Source organism: Hemiscyllium ocellatum, chromosome 25 (assembly GCF_020745735.1).
Source record: "Hemiscyllium ocellatum isolate sHemOce1 chromosome 25, sHemOce1.pat.X.cur, whole genome shotgun sequence".
NCBI lineage: Eukaryota > Metazoa > Chordata > Chondrichthyes > Orectolobiformes > Hemiscylliidae > Hemiscyllium > Hemiscyllium ocellatum.
The window spans coordinates 36,045,385-36,066,246 of record NC_083425.1 but is presented as its reverse complement, the minus strand read 5'-3'; the positions used below and the strand labels follow the sequence as shown (position 1 = coordinate 36,066,246).

Below are 20,862 nucleotides of genomic sequence, written 5' to 3'. Positions count from 1 at the left end.
CATGATCATTAGATGGATCTCGTAGAAGTCAAGTCAATAAAGTAAAAACAAAGCTGAAAAATGGTAGGAGCTGGTAACTGGTGCCTGGTGACAGGCTAAGAGGTTGATGTACTGGCAGCAATGTATGAGGCATGGTCTCAACCTAGCTTCTATTTCCCTCTTGACTGCTGCTACCGTTCCAAGTCTTTCACCTCTTCCATGCCAGATGATCTGACAAGTTGTGCTGCATGTGCTGAGGTTGAAGTCCTCTGACTTGAGGGAATGAAAATAAGTGGACCAGCAAGACAGTGAGGCTTGCAAGAGATACAATGCAGTGGATGAGCTATTCATTGTGTAACTCAGAAATCAGGGCACTGAAAATTTGGAACACAGCTCAGGGAGCTTTTTCCTAGGAATCTATGTTGAGTATTTTGGGTTTGGGAAAGAAGGGAAAACTAAGTAGACAAGGCAGAAGGAAGTGATTGACCTTATTATTGGTCAAGATCTTGGGATATGGAAGTTGTAAGCAAAGGCAATAGTAGATGTGGGTTAAGTGAGCATTAAGTGGAGAAGTCTAGGTTGTTTTTTTTCCATGCTGACCTGGTAGGGGTTTGGTACTGTGGTAAATTGTATCCCACTAAAGACTGTCTCCTCTATCGGTGCATTTGACCAGAGTGGTCATCCTATAAGGGTGGGTACAGGCTGCTGATGCTTGATCAGGGATGGTTTTGGACATGTTATGTTTTGCATGATTTGGGTGGTCACTAACCTCTTTTTTTTTTCAGGTGGCACATCCTCCTGGATACCCATTATTCACTATCCTCGCCAGGCTGGCAATGACCATTCTTCCACTGGGCTCCCCTGTTTTCAGAGTCAATGTTTTGAATGCTTTGCTGGGAGCAGCCACAGCCCCACTACTCTTTGAGACGGCTGGTAGGTGAGTCCAAGAGAGGATCCCATTCTATCTCGACAGGCACTCCTATCAGAATTTCAGAGTTAGGTTATCTGACACTTGGAGGTCATTCAGCTCCTCTGACTTATTCCTCCATTCCATTAAATTGTAACTGATCAATATCTTAATTCTGTCCATCAACCTTGGTTTCATAGTCCTTGATTTGCTTAGCCAATACACAGCTGTCAATCTTGATTTGAAATTAAGTGACTCCAGATGCAAAGCACACTTATTGGGGTAAAGTTCCAGATTTCTACCAATCTTAATGGAAGCAATGTTTCCTAGTCGGCTTCTTGTTTGCAATCTTAATGCAATAAACTTAATGTAACTATAAGCATCTCAATTAAGTCATCTTTTAAACTTCTGTAATTAAGGAAATATAAATCCAGTCAAAATATCTGTCCTCATGATTGAAATCCTTTGACACTGATGTATTGTTTGTTCAATCACTCCTGTGAGGTTGAAGCTATTATATAAATACAAGGCCAGTATGACTTTGCTGAGTTGGGATACTCAATACTAAAATGCACTACTTCAGACATATTATATTTGAGCTTTATGCAACTGCTGCATTATTCCAGTCTCCTTCAGGTAAGTGCTGAAAATGTGTTGCTGGTCAAAGCACAGCAGGCCAGGCAGCATCTCAGGAATAGAGAATTCGACGTTTCGAGCATAATTCCTGATGAAGGGCTTATGCTTGAAACGTCGAATTCTCTATTCCTGAGATGCTGCCTGGCCTGCTGTGCTTTGACCAGCAACACATTTTCAGCTGTGATCTCCAGCATCTGCAGACCTCATTTTTTATCCTTCAGGTAAGTGCTAACATTCAATTCAGAAATTATGTTTTGTGCCTGAGTACAACCTTATGAAATTTGTTTTGTACTCAAATTCCAAAATCTTTCTGCTCCTGCACTGTTCCATCTTTCCTCCTTGGTAGAAGGTTGATTCACCTTTTTTTGGATCAGACTAGATGACCTGTCTTTTTTTTTGACAGATGTTCAATGACCAAAGTTTTATCCACTCACTGAATCTTTCACTATTGTTCTGCTGCTCTTGGTTTCCACCTACATAATTAATGTATGCAGAAGCAAAATATTCTGGATGCTGAATATCTCAAATAGAAACTGAAAATTCTAGATATACACAGCCAGCTGTAACTGATCCAGGAAGACCCCAGTGTTATCAGCTTATTTGTAAAATGGCATTGGTGACAGACAAATATTTGTGAAATCTGTGAACAATTCATTTTCATGAATTGATCTGTTATTCCACCAGAGTACTTTTAAGACACCAATCTCAGGCTTGGATGTTGTCTGTTTGTGTGTTATATTTTGAGAAGGATGATAGACCTTGTGTTAATAAACTAGTTATTCATTTCTCAATCGAGGGGTCTAACTAGATTGTTTCTGATGCTGAGCTATAATGGCAGTATTACCTCCCTTTTTATATTTCAACTTTTTTGTGACTAGTAGAAGCGCGGAAGAGAAATGAAATCCATTCACCTCTCTAAATGGGGTTTCAACATTAGGGATAGAGCCTCAAAGAATGGCTAAATCAGGGATTACAGCTATCGCTTTGAGAGAAATTGAGAAAACAGGTTTAGTGTTTTGTGAATTACAAGAATGAAGACCTTTTAAGAGTGTGAGAGTTGCATTAGGTCAAGACCTATCTTTCTATGTCCTTTTAACTTAATGTTTTTTGCTGAAGATCTAACTGTTACTTAGGCTGTTGCCAGGCTTCAAATATTTCTTGCCCTCTCTTGTTCGACACCCTTTTCCCCATTTCTCCCACACCCTGATAGCTCACCAGTCAACCAGCAAAGGTTGCCCATGTTGATCAGATGCCTTTAATTATACGGGCATCATCCAGAGGGTTTGGTCGGGTGTCAGTATTAGTGAAACTGGGCAATTATCCATTATAGTGAATGGGGGTTGGGTGCTGGGTGTGCATGGTTTTTAGCATAATTGAATTATTTCAACTTGCACTGATGGTTGTGTGATTGATGCATGTTAGTAAATGACAGCTGATTTTCATTTCATTGTGATTAGTTTTTGTTAAAGTCATTAAAAATAGCGGTTTCGTCATGGAAATGTCACAATAGGAAATAAATGGAGTTGAGCCATCAATCAGCCATCATCTATTCAGGATGGATGGGCTGAATAGCCTTTTCTTGTTCCCATGTTTCTGACATCTCATTTGATATGTTTCAGGTTGTCAAATTCATACTCTGGAGGAATTCTTGCTGCTGGCCTCTTTTGCTTTTCCCGGCTGGCATGGCAGTGGTCCGTTGCAGCTGAGGTTTTCACCTTGAACAATTTTTTTGTTAGTCTTCTCATGGTCCTGACGGTTCGATTCAGTACAGCAGCAACGGCACAGGAAAGGTCAAAGGTATATTCTGTTGCTTGCTCTCCTCATAAACAGCAAACAGTGTTTCACAGGGGATTGGCTGAGACAGGCTTCAAATCACAAACACTGAAGTATTGTTTATTGTGAAGTAGATCAGGAGTGGCTGCAGCCTAGCAATGGGTTTGACAAATGAACAGTTGTATTAATTTATTAAGTCTTTTGACAAAAAATGATTCAAATATCATCATCCTGTCCTTAGTCCCAATATCATTGCTCACGCATTCATTCATAAAAAATACAAATCACACAACACCAGTTTATAGTCCCAACAGGTTTAATTGGAAGCACTAGCTTTTGCAGCGGTGCTCCAAAGGCTAGTGCTTCCAATTAAACCTGTTGGACTATAACCTGGTGTTGTGTGATTTGTAACTTTGTACACCCCAGTCCAACACTGGCATCTCCAAATCATTCAAAAAAGGGACAGTGTTTGCATACCTAGTTCATTGACCAATTGCAGACCTGCTCATTGATCGTTAGGAAATCCATTGCATATAAGTGTCATTGATTCAGAGTATTTCTGAGCTCAGTCTGTTGGTCTATAACAGTGAACGTCTTCATTGAGTGTCTAGGAACCACTCACCTCATTGTCCTTGTTAGTTACGGAACTCCAGAGGAGCGTAGGTTGGTCAGCAATAGTGTTTCCTCATATAGTTGGACCTGAAATACCTTCCTCAGTTTGGAGGTAAGAGTTAAAAGAGCATGTTCTGTATAAATTACAACAAACTACCTTTAATTTGCCTAATTATTAGGAAATCTCTCAGACAATCAAATGTTGAAACAGGTACTTAAACTTTATTGCATGTAGCAACCACAATAAGACCTCTCAAGGGAGCAACTTGAATCTCACAACTGAACTTAGCTATTACCCATTTAATGATAGAATTTAGCAACAATTCCAACCAACACAGTCTGTTTCTGGATATGTTCAGGGCTCAATCCTTGTTCTGTGTTGTTTTCTGGTACTGAGGAATCCTGCAGTTGAATTCTTTCAGGGTTTTCTGACTTGTGAAGTTTCTGATGTGACATCAATGATAATCCTTTAGATCTGTTCATCCCCATCATGGACTACACTTCTGGAGCCAAGAACTCTGTGACTTGCCTTCTTATCAGGAGAAGTTTCCCTATTCCTCCTTACACTTAATGTTAACTGTCTCCTCTTTCTCAGGAGTTTGTTGTTTTGATTCCTCCTTCTCAGGGATGGTTAATTAGCAGGCTGCCTTTAATTCCTTTTGTAACAGTTTATCCTTGTCCCTTTCATCTCCGGAACATTTCATTCTAGAGAGAGCTATTGCTGATTATTTCAATCGCTCAATAGTTAGTAAAATTTTGGAGTTTACATCATTGCAGGCATGTAAGGTGTCATTTTATACTGAAAGATCTCCACCAACAGATTGCTTTAAGTGTGGTATTTGACTGAAGAAAGATTGTGTGTCTGTCTGTAGCCTGGCCAAATATCCTGAAATCCTCCACCCCAAATAGATGTGACATTTCATTCTTGAGCATCTGTTGATAAAGCGTGGTGCTGGAAAAGGCACAGCAGGTCAAGCAACATCTGAGGAGCAAGAGAGTCAACGTTTCAAATACATTCTTCCTCAGCTCTGGTGAGGGAGAAAGGGACTGAGATCAGCAGTTAGTAAAGACCGTGAAGGTTGGACAGCAGTGATCGTCAATGTTGCAAAACTTGGTACCTGAAAAAGATGAACTTAATAAAATATCTCAAGGCTCTTTGCAAAGGTATTACAAAACAGTAAACCACATAAGATGATTTAAGATCTTTACTTTAGATTAGATTTGATTCTCTACAGTATAGAAACAGGCCCTTCGGCCCAATACCGACCCACTGAGCCACCATGCTACTTTGACCAAAGGTTTAGCCAAGAAAGGAGGTTTTAAGGACTATCCTAAAGGAGGAGAGTGAAGTAGAGAGGGAGGAGGTGTACTGCAAGAATTCCAGAACTTAAAGTCAAGTCATCTGACAGAGGAGGAATTAAAATCAGATGAAGAAACAAGCACAATTAGGTGGACATATGTATCCTGAGGATTTTGATTTTGGAGGATAGTACAGAGATGGGAAGGGATGAGCTGTTGAAGGATTTGAAAACAAGGCTTTTAGATTAAGGTGCCATTTGATCAGGAATCAGTATATGTCAGTTAACACCGGTGTGATAAGTGAATGGCCTTGAGGGAAAATAAGGAAGATGACCTAGCAAAATCAACAACAGTGTGGGGTAAATTTTAACCTTGGGCACTGGTAGCCCAACCAGACAAAATCTGAAGCCTGCTTCTGTCTTTAAGGCTCTCTCACATGGACCAGATCTGTTTCAGTAGAGCTCAACCTGATGATGATAGCACAACGCAGAGTCCTGTAAAATCTCTTGTTGATGTGCCCAGTTTCAACCCATGATAGGCCTCTGACATTCCCATGGCACATGTAACAGTGTTTTGGATTGGTGGTTGGGGTTAAATACCAGACAGGAGGTTGCCTGCCTTTCTGTTAATATTTCTAGCTCACGTGGAAGACTCTACACTCAGTCTAATAATGTGTTGTTTCAAATTGTAGCTTTCTCTGTTGGGAGCATTCATTTGTGGCCTGAGTCTGTGTAACCAGCATACCATTATTCTCTATGTGATGTGCATCGTGCCCTGGGTATTGTTTAGACTACAAAGAGAGAAGGTAAAATGTCAACCAAATTTCAGCTTCTCATGTTTGCCAACTGTCATTCATTTTCACCTTCTCTCTGAAGATATTGACCTTTTCCACTCTTATTTCCTTCCCACAGTGTCATCTCATTCTTTTGTTCCCCCACACTCCTGCAGTCTCTCTCTTCCCCCTCCTCCCTAATTTTCATGTCTCCTGTCTTTTACTCCTCTTTTAACCTCTCACCCTCTATCTTTCTCTCTAACCTTGTCCTACACAACCCTCTTTTTAACTTCTCTCCTGATAACTCTCTTCCTCTTAACCTTTCTCTTCTTTTGACTTTTTCAGACTTTCTCTTTCCCCCATTCTTCTCCAATATGCATTTGTTTTCATTTCTCTGTCCAGGCCATTTGGATAATGCTTTCCCATGTCGGTTCTGTTGCAGTATCTTTGTTCTGACTCTGTGACTGAATAACAAATATACCATTGTGCTTTGTTGTATCTTGAATGTGCAGGAGATATCTGTGAGGGCCATACCGAGGTTAGGCCTGTGTTTTGGAGCTGGTCTGCTGCCTTATCTTTATCTGCCTATGTCGTCTTACCTCAATCGAGCACGTTGGAGCTGGGGAGACCAGACCACTTTGAGAGGCTTCACCACTCACCTGCTGCGGGAGGAGTATGGCACATTCAATTTGGTAAAGTCTAAAATGTCGAGTTTCATGCTGAGCTTTAGGAGATAGGCTGTTGGGCTTTGAAACTTGGAGAAAATGACAGAGGTCTGTAAGCATTTATCCAGTGTCAGAAATTTAAGAAGTAAAGAAGTGTCCAAAAAACCCTGTACAAGTAAACCTTCCTTTTCAGTATTTGTGTATATTATTCTGATGAGGAGCTGTCATTGATTTTCAGTCCTCCCTATAGTTACCACTTCCTCATCCCCATACCTGATAACTTTGCAAAGCAGAAAACCAACACCAACTCTGATTCATTCTTCCGTGAAATAAAAGCACTGTTCCTCTCCCCAGTGCCTGCTGCTCTCTTGCTCAGTTGCTCACTTCAACACTTAACCTTTCCATCCCTGACCCATCCTGCAATCTCTCTAATACTAGAGCCACCAGTTCATTTACCTTGCTTGTTCTCCAAAACATCTTTGCCTTATACTATTGTCAGGGTGATGGACCCACTAGGGAAATAGGGGGATTGGACAGGGTAATGATACCAACTGAGAGGAAGGGATTGGACAGAGTAACCAGGTCTTCCTCCGTTCTCAGAATCTCCGAAGACCAAATTGTTTTTAATGCTTTGTTTGTTCAGAAAAATTAAAAATGTTTCCTGAAAGGACTTTGTTTGTTTCTAGGCTAAATCTGAGTCTGGTTCTGGGCTGCTGCAGGTATTGAGGTGAGCAACAGCTGATTTTAGAAAGTGCCTTCAGCAAAAGCTGTGGTGCAGTTTGCTTGGAAAAACAGAAATTGCAGGGGAAGCTGAGCAGGACCAGCAATGTCTGAGGAGAGAAAGCAGAGTTAACATTTCGAGGCCAGTGGCCCTTCTTCAGGACAAATTCAGATGCTACCAGACCTGCTGAATTTCTCCAGCAATTTCTGTTTTTGTTTCAGATCTTCAGCATCTGCACTTACTTTGTTTTATTTTAGTGCCTCCCCAGTCACCATATTGGGTCCTGGGTGAATCATGCTGTTCAGTTTAGAAACCATTATGTATTTCCGTTCTTCATTATAACTATTTGGATAAAAACTTCCAGCAAGTATTATCAATGCCTGGACTATAATAGCTCCATAAATTCAACATGTATTTAAAATAATTCCAAATGCTACAAAATCAAAAATATTTTCCTTTCCCACCCAATCCCCACCCTTGTTTAAAATACACACACCAGGAAAGAGGGATTGAATCAGGAACATCACCCATTGGTGTACAGATCTTTTTAATTCTCTCCAAAGCACATTCTATCCTGGTAGCAGGTATTTTTTGTTCTGATTGAAGAACTTTGCAGTGCATTCAGTTGATGATTGCCAGAGTATTGGTATTTTCTCATGAACCTTTTCAGAGATGTTGTCATTACCTCTGAAGCAAGTAGATCTTAAAAGTGGGCCTCTTGGCTTACAGATAGGGACACTAACATTGTGCTGGAAGAATACTTATTGCCAGAAGATAAACTTTAAATGAAAAGAGTTATATGAATTCAGGGAATTGATTGAAAGGGCAGGTTGTGTATTGATTTACTCAACAGAACAACTGAGGAGAAGCAGGGAAGGAATCTTAATAAATTAATCTTTTGTGGAGCTAATTTTTGGATCTTTCTGTTCACCATAGTTTTCAGATGGCACAAATGAAGAATGAACTTTCAACAATCGGAGCAATCTTGGCACTCACTGCTATCCCACTACAGGGCTTTAAAAGGTATAACCTAGAGCTCCCAGCGCACACAGTGAATGTACATTTGAAGTACTCAGCAACACCTGCTCCACTCTCTCAGGGTAATGGTAACTGCAGCTTAATTTATAACCTCCACTGTGTGAGATGGGATGGGAAATCATTTGATGTGGGTGAGAAATCAATACCTTTCTTTTTATTCCAACAAGTGAATATGGTTCATGAGCAGCTGTAAGGGAAAATCATGAGGGTGCTTCTGGCACCACTGATACCATTGATTCTTGACTCTTACTTTAGCCCTCTGGCCTGCCCATAAGCTCTACATATATAAGGCCCACTTCAATAGCTACGCATCTTGTACGTTGAGTCATATTGTGAACAACTAGCAGTAAATTAAATACCAAAAGAAAATTGCTGCACCTGTTGAGAATCTGAAAAAGAAAATACTCAGCCGGGCACATTGCATTTATAAATAGAGAAATAGAGTTGATGTTTCAGGTCAGTTACCTTTGCCAGAACTGGAAAATATTATAGATGCCACTGTAAACAAGTAGTGGAGGGGAGAAACGCTTAATATATGTAAGGCAGGAGTGCTTAAATGATAGGATTGTGATGTAGAGAAAAGGTGATGGTAATGTGACGTGAAGAAAGAAGAGTTGAGAAGAGGTCTGAATAAGAGAAGCAGAATCATTGTTAACAGATGCTGCCTGAAAAAATGTTAGCAGTGGTCATGACCTGAACCCAACGTTAAGTCTGCAATGTGCCTAATTGAAAAGTGAGGCGCTGCTTCTGTACCATCCATTGAATGACATTGGAACAGTGGAGCTAGCTGAGCTCCAAGGAGGACTGCAGAATTAAAATTATCGGTGATTTTAAGTTCATGGTCATTGTCGTGGACTGAAAGATGCTGTCTATGAAGTGGTCACCTAATTTGCACTTGATGTATCCAGTGTAAAGTGGACATCACTGTGATTTGCGAATACTGTACATCTACTTGAAAGAAGTAGAAGTGATTTCTTGTTACACCTGAAAGGAGATCTGTTCTAGATCTTGACAATGGGAAGAAAGGAGATAAAAAGGTAGGTGTTACATCACATGCTTGCATGGCATGTCACGCAGGTTTGGGAGTGATTGAAAAGTAGGTTAGATTTACAGGGATGCAATGGCTCCTTTACAGTAATGAAAGGAGATGGGAAGATGTGCTAACTGGAATCCAAAATTCATCAGGACCACGCACCTATGAAGCAGCAGGACTTAGTTTAATTCATATGCCCCTCATGGACTTCATAATCCATAGTGCCCATGTCACGTGTGTTTCCATTCAATGAAATGTTGACTTGATCTGACAGCTAGCCATTTGCCTGGTTCGTTATACTGGTAGATTTGTGGTGGTTGTTCTTACAAGAGTGCTTGTGTTGAGGATTATGATTGGTATATATTTACAGGAACGTTGCTCAGCGTTCAGTGTTGTGGCTGTTCACTGTTATGCTCGGCTCCTACTCCTTGTTCTTCTCCTGGAGAGCAAACTTGGACATCAGCAAACCTCTCTTTGTTGGAGTGGTGAGTGTCCCATAATTTTAGTTGATCGAATTGACAACGTGATGATCATTGTTTAATATGTGACGAATTCATGGGTTGCACCTCTGATTGATTTACACACTATAAGTCACAGACAGTATATGTCATTTTGGTTCTTCTGAAATGGATATAAAAATTTCCCAATCTAATGAGCAGGCATCTTAATTAAGCATGCCAGCTTTGCCCTTAATATAGATGCATTGTGACCCAGGAAAGAATCAGTTGAAAGGAGAGTGTGTGAAAGGAGAGTGTGAAAGACTTGCTTGCAGGAACACGCAAGTGCTACAGCTCCAGTACTGCTCTTGTCACTGAGACATATAAATTCTAGACCAGACTGAAGGGATGAAAGTCACCATGTGGGTTTCCCACCGAGGGACTGATGGTAACATAAGCTGACATTTCCTTTGTGATTAGAAAGATTAGCAGAAATGATGAATGCCATCAGCCCTCCTTAGAACTCCCTATACTATATCCTACTGTATTTCAAATGATCAGAGTCTTTGTTTTCACTCCCATAGTCAGACTGGAGATAGTCACTCCGTACGGAGAAAAATTTTCCAATATTGCTGTTTTGTACTTCAGTTACCTGTTCTGCACACGTCGGTTGACTCATGATTAACCTTGATTACTCTGGCTATGTTAATTCAGTTCTCATACCTCTGCCATTATCTGCTGTCAAGGCTGAAGTGTCTGTGCTTTTAAAGTATTTCCTAATTGCTCAATGTCTCTTGACATCGTCTGGAAGGCTGGTTGGTGAAAAAATGGGATTAGATCCCATCTTTAGTCTTTCTTTTATTTAGAGTTAAACAATAGAAGTGAACACCCCTTAACTCAAAAATGCCACCATTTGAGTGAGTGTCCAATTAACGACTGTCTGCCTACAAGCAAATACAATTTTTAAAAAACTGTGGTTACTGGAAATCAAACAAAAACTGAAATTGTTGGAAAATCTCAGCAGGTCTAGTAGCATCTGTGGAGAGAAAGCAGAGTTAATGTTTTGGATCCAGTGAACCTTCAGAATAATTAATTTTAAAAAATGATCACTATTACACTCAGTCACCTGATGCTTCAGGTGTTTACTTTGTAACATAGTGACCAGAGCTGAATGCATTCCTCTGAATACCTGCCACAGGAAATATGGAGCTTCCACAGTTAAACAACACAGCAAAGCATTCTGTTGTAAAAACAAAGTACTCGAGAACCTCAGCAGATCTGGCAACATCTGTGAACAGCAAAACAGTTAATATTTCAAGTCCAATGTGACTCCTGTATGGCCTTTGTTAACTGTGGCTATGTAGTGAGTGTGTGTGCCAGAAACGCCTTGCGCCGACTACAGTACATACTGATGAGTGAAGTTCAGGAACAATTTTTAGGATGGAGCTAAGGTCATAGCATCTAACCAGCTAGGAATATAATAATCAGTGGTAAGTTCTCTGTTCTCGTCCCTGTGGAATGATCATGATAAACTGTGATATGGAAAGCAGAATTATGGTTCCTCATCTGCTGGAGGGAAAGAGAGAAGAAGTTGGGAATACAAGGCAAAATCTAGAAGCTCTGTGAAGTGACTGATTCTCTGCTATGATTTCACTAGCTTCTAATAACAATGTTACAAACACCCTGTATTTAACTGCTTGAGAGATACTGCAACACTGGATGCCTTCTATATGTGTAAGCAGCCTGTGATTTCATTTGAGTTATTGGAATTTAGCTCTTAATCACCTGCACAAACTCCAGACGCAGCTACATGCAATGTGTTTAATCAACAACAGTGGTAACTTGCATTTATATAGTATATTTTGTGAAGAAAAATGTCTGAAGGAAAGAAACCAAGACAAAGAAAGGGATATTGGGAGGAATGATCAAAACGTTTGTCAACAACACTGGTGTAAACGAAAGGAAATGTGAAGGATTGAGGGAGGGGATCTAAACAAAGCATAATTTCCAATGGTAGGTTACAGGAACATGATGATCAGACAAAAGGTGAGAAACAAAGGCAGGGAGATGGAGTCAGGAGAGGATTGGAAGGGGTTTTGTGAATTACTTTTTCAGTAGAATGCTTTTTGTATTTGGAAGTATTTATAACTGGGATCATAGGAAAATAGGCACAGATTTGAGAGGGGGCAATACAGTCATAAGTATGGAGAATAAAGAGAGTTCGCATGGTGTGGGAGTATTAACACAAACATTGGTCACAAAACGTAAACTGTTTGTTCTGGGTTTTGTCAAACGTCCTCTCTGCCTCTAGATTAATCACAATTACATCCCCAAAAACAGCTTATCTGAATCATGACAACAGATCTATTCCTCCTTTCACTGGGCAACTGCACAAGTTAAACTAAGTTCAACATTGTACCAGTAGTATAAATTGACAGTAAAAATTAAGATATCATTTACTTTCATTTCTGTTGTTTTTATTTCTGCAGGTTGAAAGGTTTTGGTTACAAAGTAATTTGGTGGTGTGTGTCCTGGCAGGCTGTGGTCTAGCTTCAGTTTCCTCAGTATTACGGAGAATAATGGGTAGTAAGGCACTGTGGTGCTGGGCAGAGTGGCTCTTTGTCATCAGCCTCATTGCCTTTCAAATCCATCTGAATTACAGGTGAGCAATAATTTTCAAATCCATCTGAATTACAGGTGAGCAATAATTTTCAAATCATCTGCCTACAGATGGTGATAATCCATGTTAACTTGGCTCCATCGTAGAATTCTGCACTCTGGGTTAGAGGTTATAGTTACAAGTCCACTCTGACAGGCTAGAGAATAAAATACTCCAAAATGTTGGATGTGCCCTATTTTGGTTGCTATCTTAAACTGAGCCCCCCCAAACCCCTGTCTGCCTGTTGTGGCCTTTCAGAAAATAAATGTCCAAGCAAGGACCTTGTAACCAACATGAAGATGCTGTATTGGTGTCTGGTTTATATCATATCTAATGCCAACTGAACAGATGATATGGTTGTTACTTCATTATTGTTTGTAGGAAATTGCTGTGTGTAATTTTCTGACCAGATTTTCATATAAAACAAGTGACAATGTACATTAATTGTGATGTATTGGGGTGACCGGAAGACCCAAACAGTAAATGTAACTGCAAGGTTGTTTCTCCTCTTTATTTTTTCTTCTTGAGGAACTGGAATGGTGAAACAATGAGGCCGGACAGAATGTGTGCAAGAGAGGACGGTGAAAATCCAGGATAGTTATGACCGGTTTGAATTTGGTTTTAAAAGCCTGAGGATTATTAGAGAAGGAAAAGAAGAAATGTGAGGAGGTTCATGCAGAAGAAAAATGACTGAGAGGAGGAAATGCTGTAAGAAGCCTGGCGAGAGTTACAGGGACTAGCGATTTTGAGATTGGGGCTGTACTTGAAACTTGGAAGAATGAATGAAGGTCAGGGAGAATCTTAGGCCATACAGTGGTGATTGTATTCATGTATATCATATCAAATAAACCAGTTTACAATTTTATGTTCTGGTATTTTGAAAATGCTCACATTTTAGGAGCTGCCTAGATCACGTTCTACCAGAGGCATTGGGATTTAGAAAATTTATGATTTTATGAATTATGAAATATGAAAGAAATAAGAGTGTACATCTGTAGCAAGGGTTAAAATCTTGGATACAATGAATAAGAAGTGAAGAGGTGGGTGAAGTTAATTGTGAAAGCAATATTTCTTTCATTCTTGTATTTTATGTAATGTGCTGAGAGATCAGAATGCTCACCTGTCAGCATTCTCCTCCCACACACTATAAATGTTGTTTTCTCTTTACACTGGTATTTGGTGTGAATTGCCCTGATGAATGACAGATGAAATGCTTTTACAAAATGCCATTTACAGCAGTATTCCAGTTCTGTGTTACCACATGATTATTTGTAACTTAAAATATATTACTTCGCTGATTTAAAAAAAAATATCCTTTTATGTTATGTTGTTGATAAGTAAACATGTGCCAGCTTCCTGGCTGTTCACATCTAGCTTCTGATCTTTGAATGTTTGGAAAGTTCTTTGTAGTTAGATCGAAGGTTGGATGTGAGACTTGAGGTGATAGAGAGAGTTTTTTTGGAAGCTCTGTTCTGAAGCATGAACTAATTATTTTTCAGGATCTGTGACCAAAGTAATAATGGAGTTGTGGATAAGTTTGCCAGAAATCTGTTGGGCAGCCTGCCTCCGAATGCGACAATTCTGGTTCGAGGAGATCTTCCAGGAAATTCCCTGCGATATCTCCACTATTGTGAGGGACAAAGACCTGATGTTAGCCTAGTGGATCAGGAGGTAATCTGAAATGTATGGCACAGAAACAGACTATTTGGCACAGACATTTCACGCTGATGTTTATGCTGCACTCATGCCTTCTTCCATCTCATTTCATCTAAATTACCACTACGACACACTATTCCATTTCTCCCTCATCTGCTCATCTCACTTCTCCTTGAATGGATTTGTGCAACTGAACATAAAATAGTCAGTACTTATCGTGAATCAGTGGGGCTAACAGAGTGGGAAGAGAGGACTGATGGAGATCAGTAGTAGGAGAGGAGTGACCAGGGGTTTGAGCAATACAATTTAGATTGGTCCTCTCAAACTGGCAGCAGGAACATCACATTCAAAAATGTTCTCAAACCATGTCTTCATGTCTCTTGAGGAAGCTATTGTATTTTGAGATTCAGCTTTAATTTGAGATCTGTGAGCTAGATAGACTCTTCAAATGAATTGTCTAAGCAATGACACACTGCCTGTGCTGGCCATTTGCATGTAATTCCTCTGGGTTCAGAGTGAAGGCACAATCTATCTAAGCTGCAAGCAGTCTCCATTCCTTGCGACCATGCAGTGCAACAATAACTACATGTAAGTTGTTCAAGCTCTTTGATCTAACAGCCAGATAGCGGACAAAAGTATTTTTAGCAAAATTGCGGATGTGTTGTTTTGCCTGTCCCCTCAATCACATGAGTCCCTGTGGCCTACCCCTATTTGAGTTGGATGATCACTAATCCAGCCTTGAGGAAGAATGCTGGGAGGGCCGGGGTAGGGGGAGGATGGCTGGAGAGAGTTGGAATGACTCTGAACTCTGACCCCAAGGTGATTTGTTTCTCTTTGGGTGAAAGTTTGATATTAATCAGACCTAGTCTCATTGTATCAGTAAACTTTACTGGAGAACTGAATGCAAGAGTCAGCAAGGTTTGTCTTTATTGGAACAGGGAGGCCAAAGATAGTGAATGGTCTTTTCCAGTTTATTACCAAAGCTGCTTCACAACTGAAGGAATCTCATTAAAGAATGTAACGCAATTTCTCCTACAGATGATGACCTATAACTGGTATTTACCAAAACTAGCCAAGCACCTACCACATGTCCATTTCCCGGGAAATCGCTGGAACCCCATAATTCAAGAGGATTCTGCTGGGACTGTGACATTCAACCTGCATCACCTACTCAATGAGAACAGAGAGTGAGTTTCTACCTCATAATTCCATATGCAGTGAGTTTGTGTGTATCGAGTTCAGAGTCTGATCAGAACCACTCTCTCTGGAGCTGTACTCCAGTGGTTGGAGAAAACTCAGTTGTCTGGTGGTCAGCTGGTCATAAGGTACAGTGCTAAAGTGGGCATATTTGCTGATGATTCCACAATAATTAGTGTCATTCACAGCTTTTCAAAAACTAAAATGATCTATATTCGTATGCAGCGAGACATGAACAACATTCAGGCTTGAACTGATACGTGGCAAGTAATGTTCATGCTAAGAGTGCCAGGTAATAACCAACTCCAATAAGCAAACTACTTTTGACATTCAGTAGCACCACCCATTACTGAATCCTCTATCAATGTTGTGGGTGCTACCACTGACCAGAAACTGAATTTGACTAGTGATATAAATGTCGTGGCTACAAGAGCACGTTAGAAGCTCAGAATATTCTCATGAGTAATTCATTTACCAACTTCCAGAAAATCTGTTCACAAGGCATAGGTCAGAAATGTGATAAAATACTCTCCACTTTGCTGGATGGGTACAGCTCCAACAATACTTAAAAAGCTTGATACCATCCAGGACAAACTAGCAAGCTACATTGGCATCTTATCCACTATCTGGAAGATTCACTCCCTCCATTATTGACACACATTGGCAGCAGTGTGTACCATGTACAACATGCACTGTAGCAATACAATTTCAACAGCACCTGCCAAACCTGTAAACTCGACTATCTAGAAAGATGAGAGCTGTAAATGCACGGTAACACCATCACCTGCAGGTTCCCCTCCTAACTAAGCACTATCCTGACGTGGAACTGTTGCTGCATTGTAACCTTGGAACTTGCTTCTTGCTTGGTTCGAGAAGGCAGATCGTCACCACTTCTCAAGGCATTTAGGATAGGCAATAAACTCTGGTTTAGTCAGATATGTCTACATACTGTGAATGAATAAATAAACATATCATTTATCTATTAATCACTGCTCGTAATAAACAAGGATGGTGGGCAAGTACATCCAATATTCCTTCACTGTGGAAAAAAGGGATTCCCTTGCCTGAATTTGTTGAGCCTCAAACCTAAGTACCATTGAATATGGCTCCCCTGACAACTGTGTTAAACAAGTCACAAGCATTGAAGAAGACATTGTGATTAAATGGAAAAACAGCAATAAAGTAGCTTCAAAGACAGAATTTGAGGAGCTGCTTCTCTGATCAGTTTTTCTCAAAAACTGCCACTCCAACTCCTCCAAACAAAGGTTTCCTCTGCTGCTGCTGTAGAGACAGAAGCTGTGATTGTGACAACAGGAAGGAGATAACCTGTGTTGGAGAGATTGGAACAATAGTATGGGAGAACTGGGGTTTGGAAGGGGAGAACAAGATGGTTGTGTCTGGGAGAGGAGGGAGAAAGGATTCTTGGGGAACATTGCTCACTTTGCCTAATGCAGATTATTTTATAGTTTCTCATAGCTGGATGTTTCAACTTTTACCAAAAAAAATTGTGTTCTTCCTTTCTTAATACCTTCTTCAAACTTGGTTTCTGGTTTTAGGAACTATTGCTGGATTAAGTAAAGAATTCAGATCTGGGTCGAGGGAGAAAACAGTTGTAGGGGAAACCCACTTTCTTTGTTATCCTCTTAGATTTTTCTTTGTGCCTGTTTGTAGGTAAACATTTTGTTTGGTAGTTAGTGTGTTCTACATTTTTATAACATTGTAATACCTGGAAAAAGTTGGGCGTCCAGTTGATTGAGAAAAGCCTGACATGGTAAATCTTGTTTACTTTATATCAGTCATCAAAGGAGGTGTGGGGTGTTGGTAAGGTGGTAAATGAAGGAAAACTATTCACTTGTTTTGGCTGCCTGCTCAGCAGAGAATATCTTGTTCCTTTAGTATCATTTTAAAGGAGGCTTTGAGTTTGCAAATTTGTGCTTACAGAACATTTTAGTTGAGAACTTAAATCTCTGGATCCAAAGAGTCCCTGAAAACCAAGTATCCCCTGAGAAAATCAGAAAGGACCACAAAGAAATCATTTTACCCTTGCTGCTGACTTTGAATAGACTTGGTCCCTGAGGTTTGATTTCTCTGTGTACATTGTTTAACACAGGCCCTTTGTGATATTAAATACAGACACTGGGGTGCGATATCTCTGCATTTTACTCCTGGCATCCAAATAGAAATCTGTTTTGACTGTTAGTTTGGAATTTACTGCTGATGAGTTGCTGTCAGCCACAATCCAGACAAAAATGAGGATGAATTTACAGCAAGAGAAAGTCATCGCAACTGGCTAATAATTGGCAGTGTTACTCTTGCAAAGATATCTACAAATGTACAACAATCAAATTAGACTGGACTGGTTCAGACTGCAACTACACTCAGTGACTAGTCCCTGATCTGGGAATGTTTGATGGCACCGTGTAGAAGGACCTTTACTGTTTATCTAACTCCACGTTATCCCTGCTCTTGAATGTTTGATGGGACAAACATTGGAGATGGAGTTTTACTGTATCTAATTCCATGATGTCAAGACGTTCCAAGTCTTTGGGCACTTGTTTTGCAAAGTTGTGATATGTTTCAGTTAGTACTAATGTTAGTCTATTAGAAAAACAAATGTTACCACACTATTGAGTTTAGTGTGTTTCAATGCTCAGTACTATTATGGCTCCAGATATTCTGTTTGGAATTTCGTGGCACTATTCTGCACTGATCTCCAGTACTGTATGATTAGGGAAACAAATGGGACTAGAACTTGTAATTGTCCTTGATTTCCAATTTCAACAGTCACAACTGGTTATTTTTGTTGAAGTGAAGATAGGATTATATTTTTTAAAATATTAGAAATGTCTGACTACTATGATGCACTCACACTTCACACTTGCATGTTTTACAGCAAGGAAGTCTTTGTGTGTATAGGACTGCATGAAGGAGACCCAAGCTGGAAGCACAGTTATTCTCTCTGGCCTTGGGGGGTCTGTGAGAAACTGGTTCACTCTACCAGTCAATTCAGCCCAGAAAGTTGGATCCAACACACCAAGAACATGTACAACTGGACAGAGGAGTATGGCAGGTGTGTATCATAGTGCAGAACAGTGCATGTCATAGTGCAGGGAATTTGGGCCGTATAGTGGATTGGCTTCGTATTACACAAGATTGTTTTAGATTCTGCACTAAAAGATCCACTCATTCACTATATACCCATTTCTATAACATCAGTAAAACTACGATTATTTACATTCTTGCCAGGTAAGGAGACCCCTCCAATATGATCAGTCATTGCGAAATTTATTGTTGTTTCCATGCTAGATTAAATTAATCAGTTGACTTTGCATTTCCCTTATCTCACCCCAGTGAAATTATCAGTTGCTGTCTAAATGTTTACCGATGTGCTGTAGGAAGTTTCTACCATTTATGCTTCTTCACGCATGCAAAGCAACCCAGTTTCTCTATCTTTTTGATCATTTGGCCCAACTTTCATATATTTTTGTGGGAGGTCCAGTTTATTTTTCAACTCCTTCCATATTTTTGTCACCCCATCATCCAATCAATTTCTTCCTTCTAATCATATTTCCAAGACTAGGGGGGAGAATTTTTAACGTGAGAGGAGAGAGATTTAAAAAAAGACGTGAAGGTAAAATATTTTACACGGGTTGGTTTTTGTGTGGAATGAACTTCTTGAGGACGTGATGGATATGGGTAAAATTACAATAATTAGAAGACATTTGCATAAGTTCATAAATAGGAAAGATTTGAACGGATATGGGCTAGAAGCAGGCAGGTGGGACTAGTTTACTTTGGGATTATGTACGACACAGACTGGTTTGACCAAAGGGTCTGTTTCCTTGCTTTTTGACTCTATTTCAAGTTTCTCAGAAACACCATACAGGCAGCCCCTGCTATCCAAAAATAGATCGTTCCCAGGAAACCTTTCACAAGCTGAAAATGGCATAAAGCAAAAGTGCTTGATTTATATGGGCAAAAGTATCGCTGTTTTTTGTAAAAGCAAAAATCTTACTGTTTGCGAAAACAGGGACTAATGTAACTCTTTTGTCAAAGCGAAATTGTGTGAAGCAAATGTTTGAAAAGCGGGGAATACCTGTACATCTTCGAGAGCATCCATATCCCATAAAATGTCAAATATATCTTTAAAACCCAGGAAAATGCTTTAACAGTGCATGTTATGTTGTGATATAATTACTATGAAATTTGTCTCATGGTAAACAATTGTTTTTTTGTACTTCCCTTTTCTAAAACCATTTTGTTCTTATCAAAATAACATTTCTACATCTTTCCATTGTCCTGAACCATGTCTGTTAAAATTACTTTCAGCATATCGTTGACAAAATAAGTCCAATGTAGTTATTGCATTCATTTTTTTCTTTTTGAAGATTGGAATTACTGCCTTTCCATTCACTTTAGTTGTGTGCTGTTCTTCAAAAAATATTGTTAATGAACTTTACACTACTTTCACAGGAAATATCCTGAACTGCAGCATTCTGTGGTTAGATGGTCCAAACTTGAACCTTTTAAGCTTCAGACGACCAATAAATACCTTTTGTACAAGAGCAAAATACTGCAGTTACTGAAAACCGAAACAAGTACCAAGAGTGTTGAGTAGCAGGTCAGGCAACATTGCAAATAAGATTGATGGATATGGGTCTGAATTCAGTTTGGATAAAACTGTCATCCTAGATGCTATCAGTTAGATAAAGGTTACCTCCAATTACAACCGGATCTTGACCAGATGGGCCAATGGGCTGAAGAGTGGCAGATGGAGTTTAATTTAGATAAATGCGAGGTGCTGGATTTTGGTAAAGCAAATCAGAGCACAACCTATACACCTTAATAGTAAGGTCCTAGGGAGTGTTACTGAACAAAGAGACCTTGAAGTGCAGGTTCATAGCTCCTTGAAAGAAGAGTCGCAGGTAGATAGGATAGTGAAGAAGGTATTTGGTATGCTTTCCTTTATTGGTCAGAGTATTGAGTACAGGAGTTGGGAGGTCATGTTGCGGCTGCACAGAACTTTGGTTAGGCCACTGTTGGAATACTGTATGTAATTCTGGTCTCCTTCTTATCGGAAGGATGTTGTGAAACCTGAAAGAGTTCAGAAAAGATTTACAAGGATGTTGCCTGGGTTGGAGAATTTGAGCGATAAGCAGAGGCTGAATAGGCTGGGGCTGTTTTCCCTGGAGTGTCGGAGGCTGAGGTGTGATCTTAGAGAGGTTTATCAAATCGTGGAAGGGCATGGATAGGGTAAGTAGTCAAACTCTTTTTCTTGGGGTTTGGCAGTCCAGAACTAGAGGGTATGGGTTTAAGGTGAGAGGGGAAAGATATAAAAGGTACCTAAGGGACAACTTTTTCACACAGAGGGTAGTGCGTGTATGGAATAAGCTGCCAGAGGAAGTGGTCGAGGCTGGTACAATTGCAACATTTAAAAGGTATCCGGATGGGTAGAGGAATAGGAAGGGTTTAGAGGGA

At 40.0% G+C, this 20,862-nt stretch overlaps 1 protein-coding gene across 2 annotated transcripts in view; it reads left to right on the top strand.

Moving 5' to 3' along the window:
* The window catches only part of tmem260 (transmembrane protein 260), a 30,761-nt gene that overhangs the window by 2,861 nt on the left and 7,038 nt on the right, over positions 1–20,862 (top strand). The window contains exons 3-13 of one of the 2 annotated variants that reach the window (XM_060844560.1): positions 765–916; positions 3,142–3,319; positions 5,898–6,011; positions 6,491–6,670; positions 7,330–7,370; positions 8,301–8,387; positions 9,806–9,920; positions 12,362–12,534; positions 14,031–14,202; positions 15,226–15,374; positions 18,278–18,454. In XM_060844560.1, coding sequence (XP_060700543.1) covers positions 765–916; positions 3,142–3,319; positions 5,898–6,011; positions 6,491–6,670; positions 7,330–7,370; positions 8,301–8,387; positions 9,806–9,920; positions 12,362–12,534; positions 14,031–14,202; positions 15,226–15,374; positions 18,278–18,454 — 1,538 coding nt within the window. The remainder of the gene's footprint in view (positions 1–764; positions 917–3,141; positions 3,320–5,897; positions 6,012–6,490; positions 6,671–7,329; positions 7,371–8,300; positions 8,388–9,805; positions 9,921–12,361; positions 12,535–14,030; positions 14,203–15,225; positions 15,375–18,277; positions 18,455–20,862) is intronic. The other variant, XM_060844561.1, reaches the window with a different exon arrangement.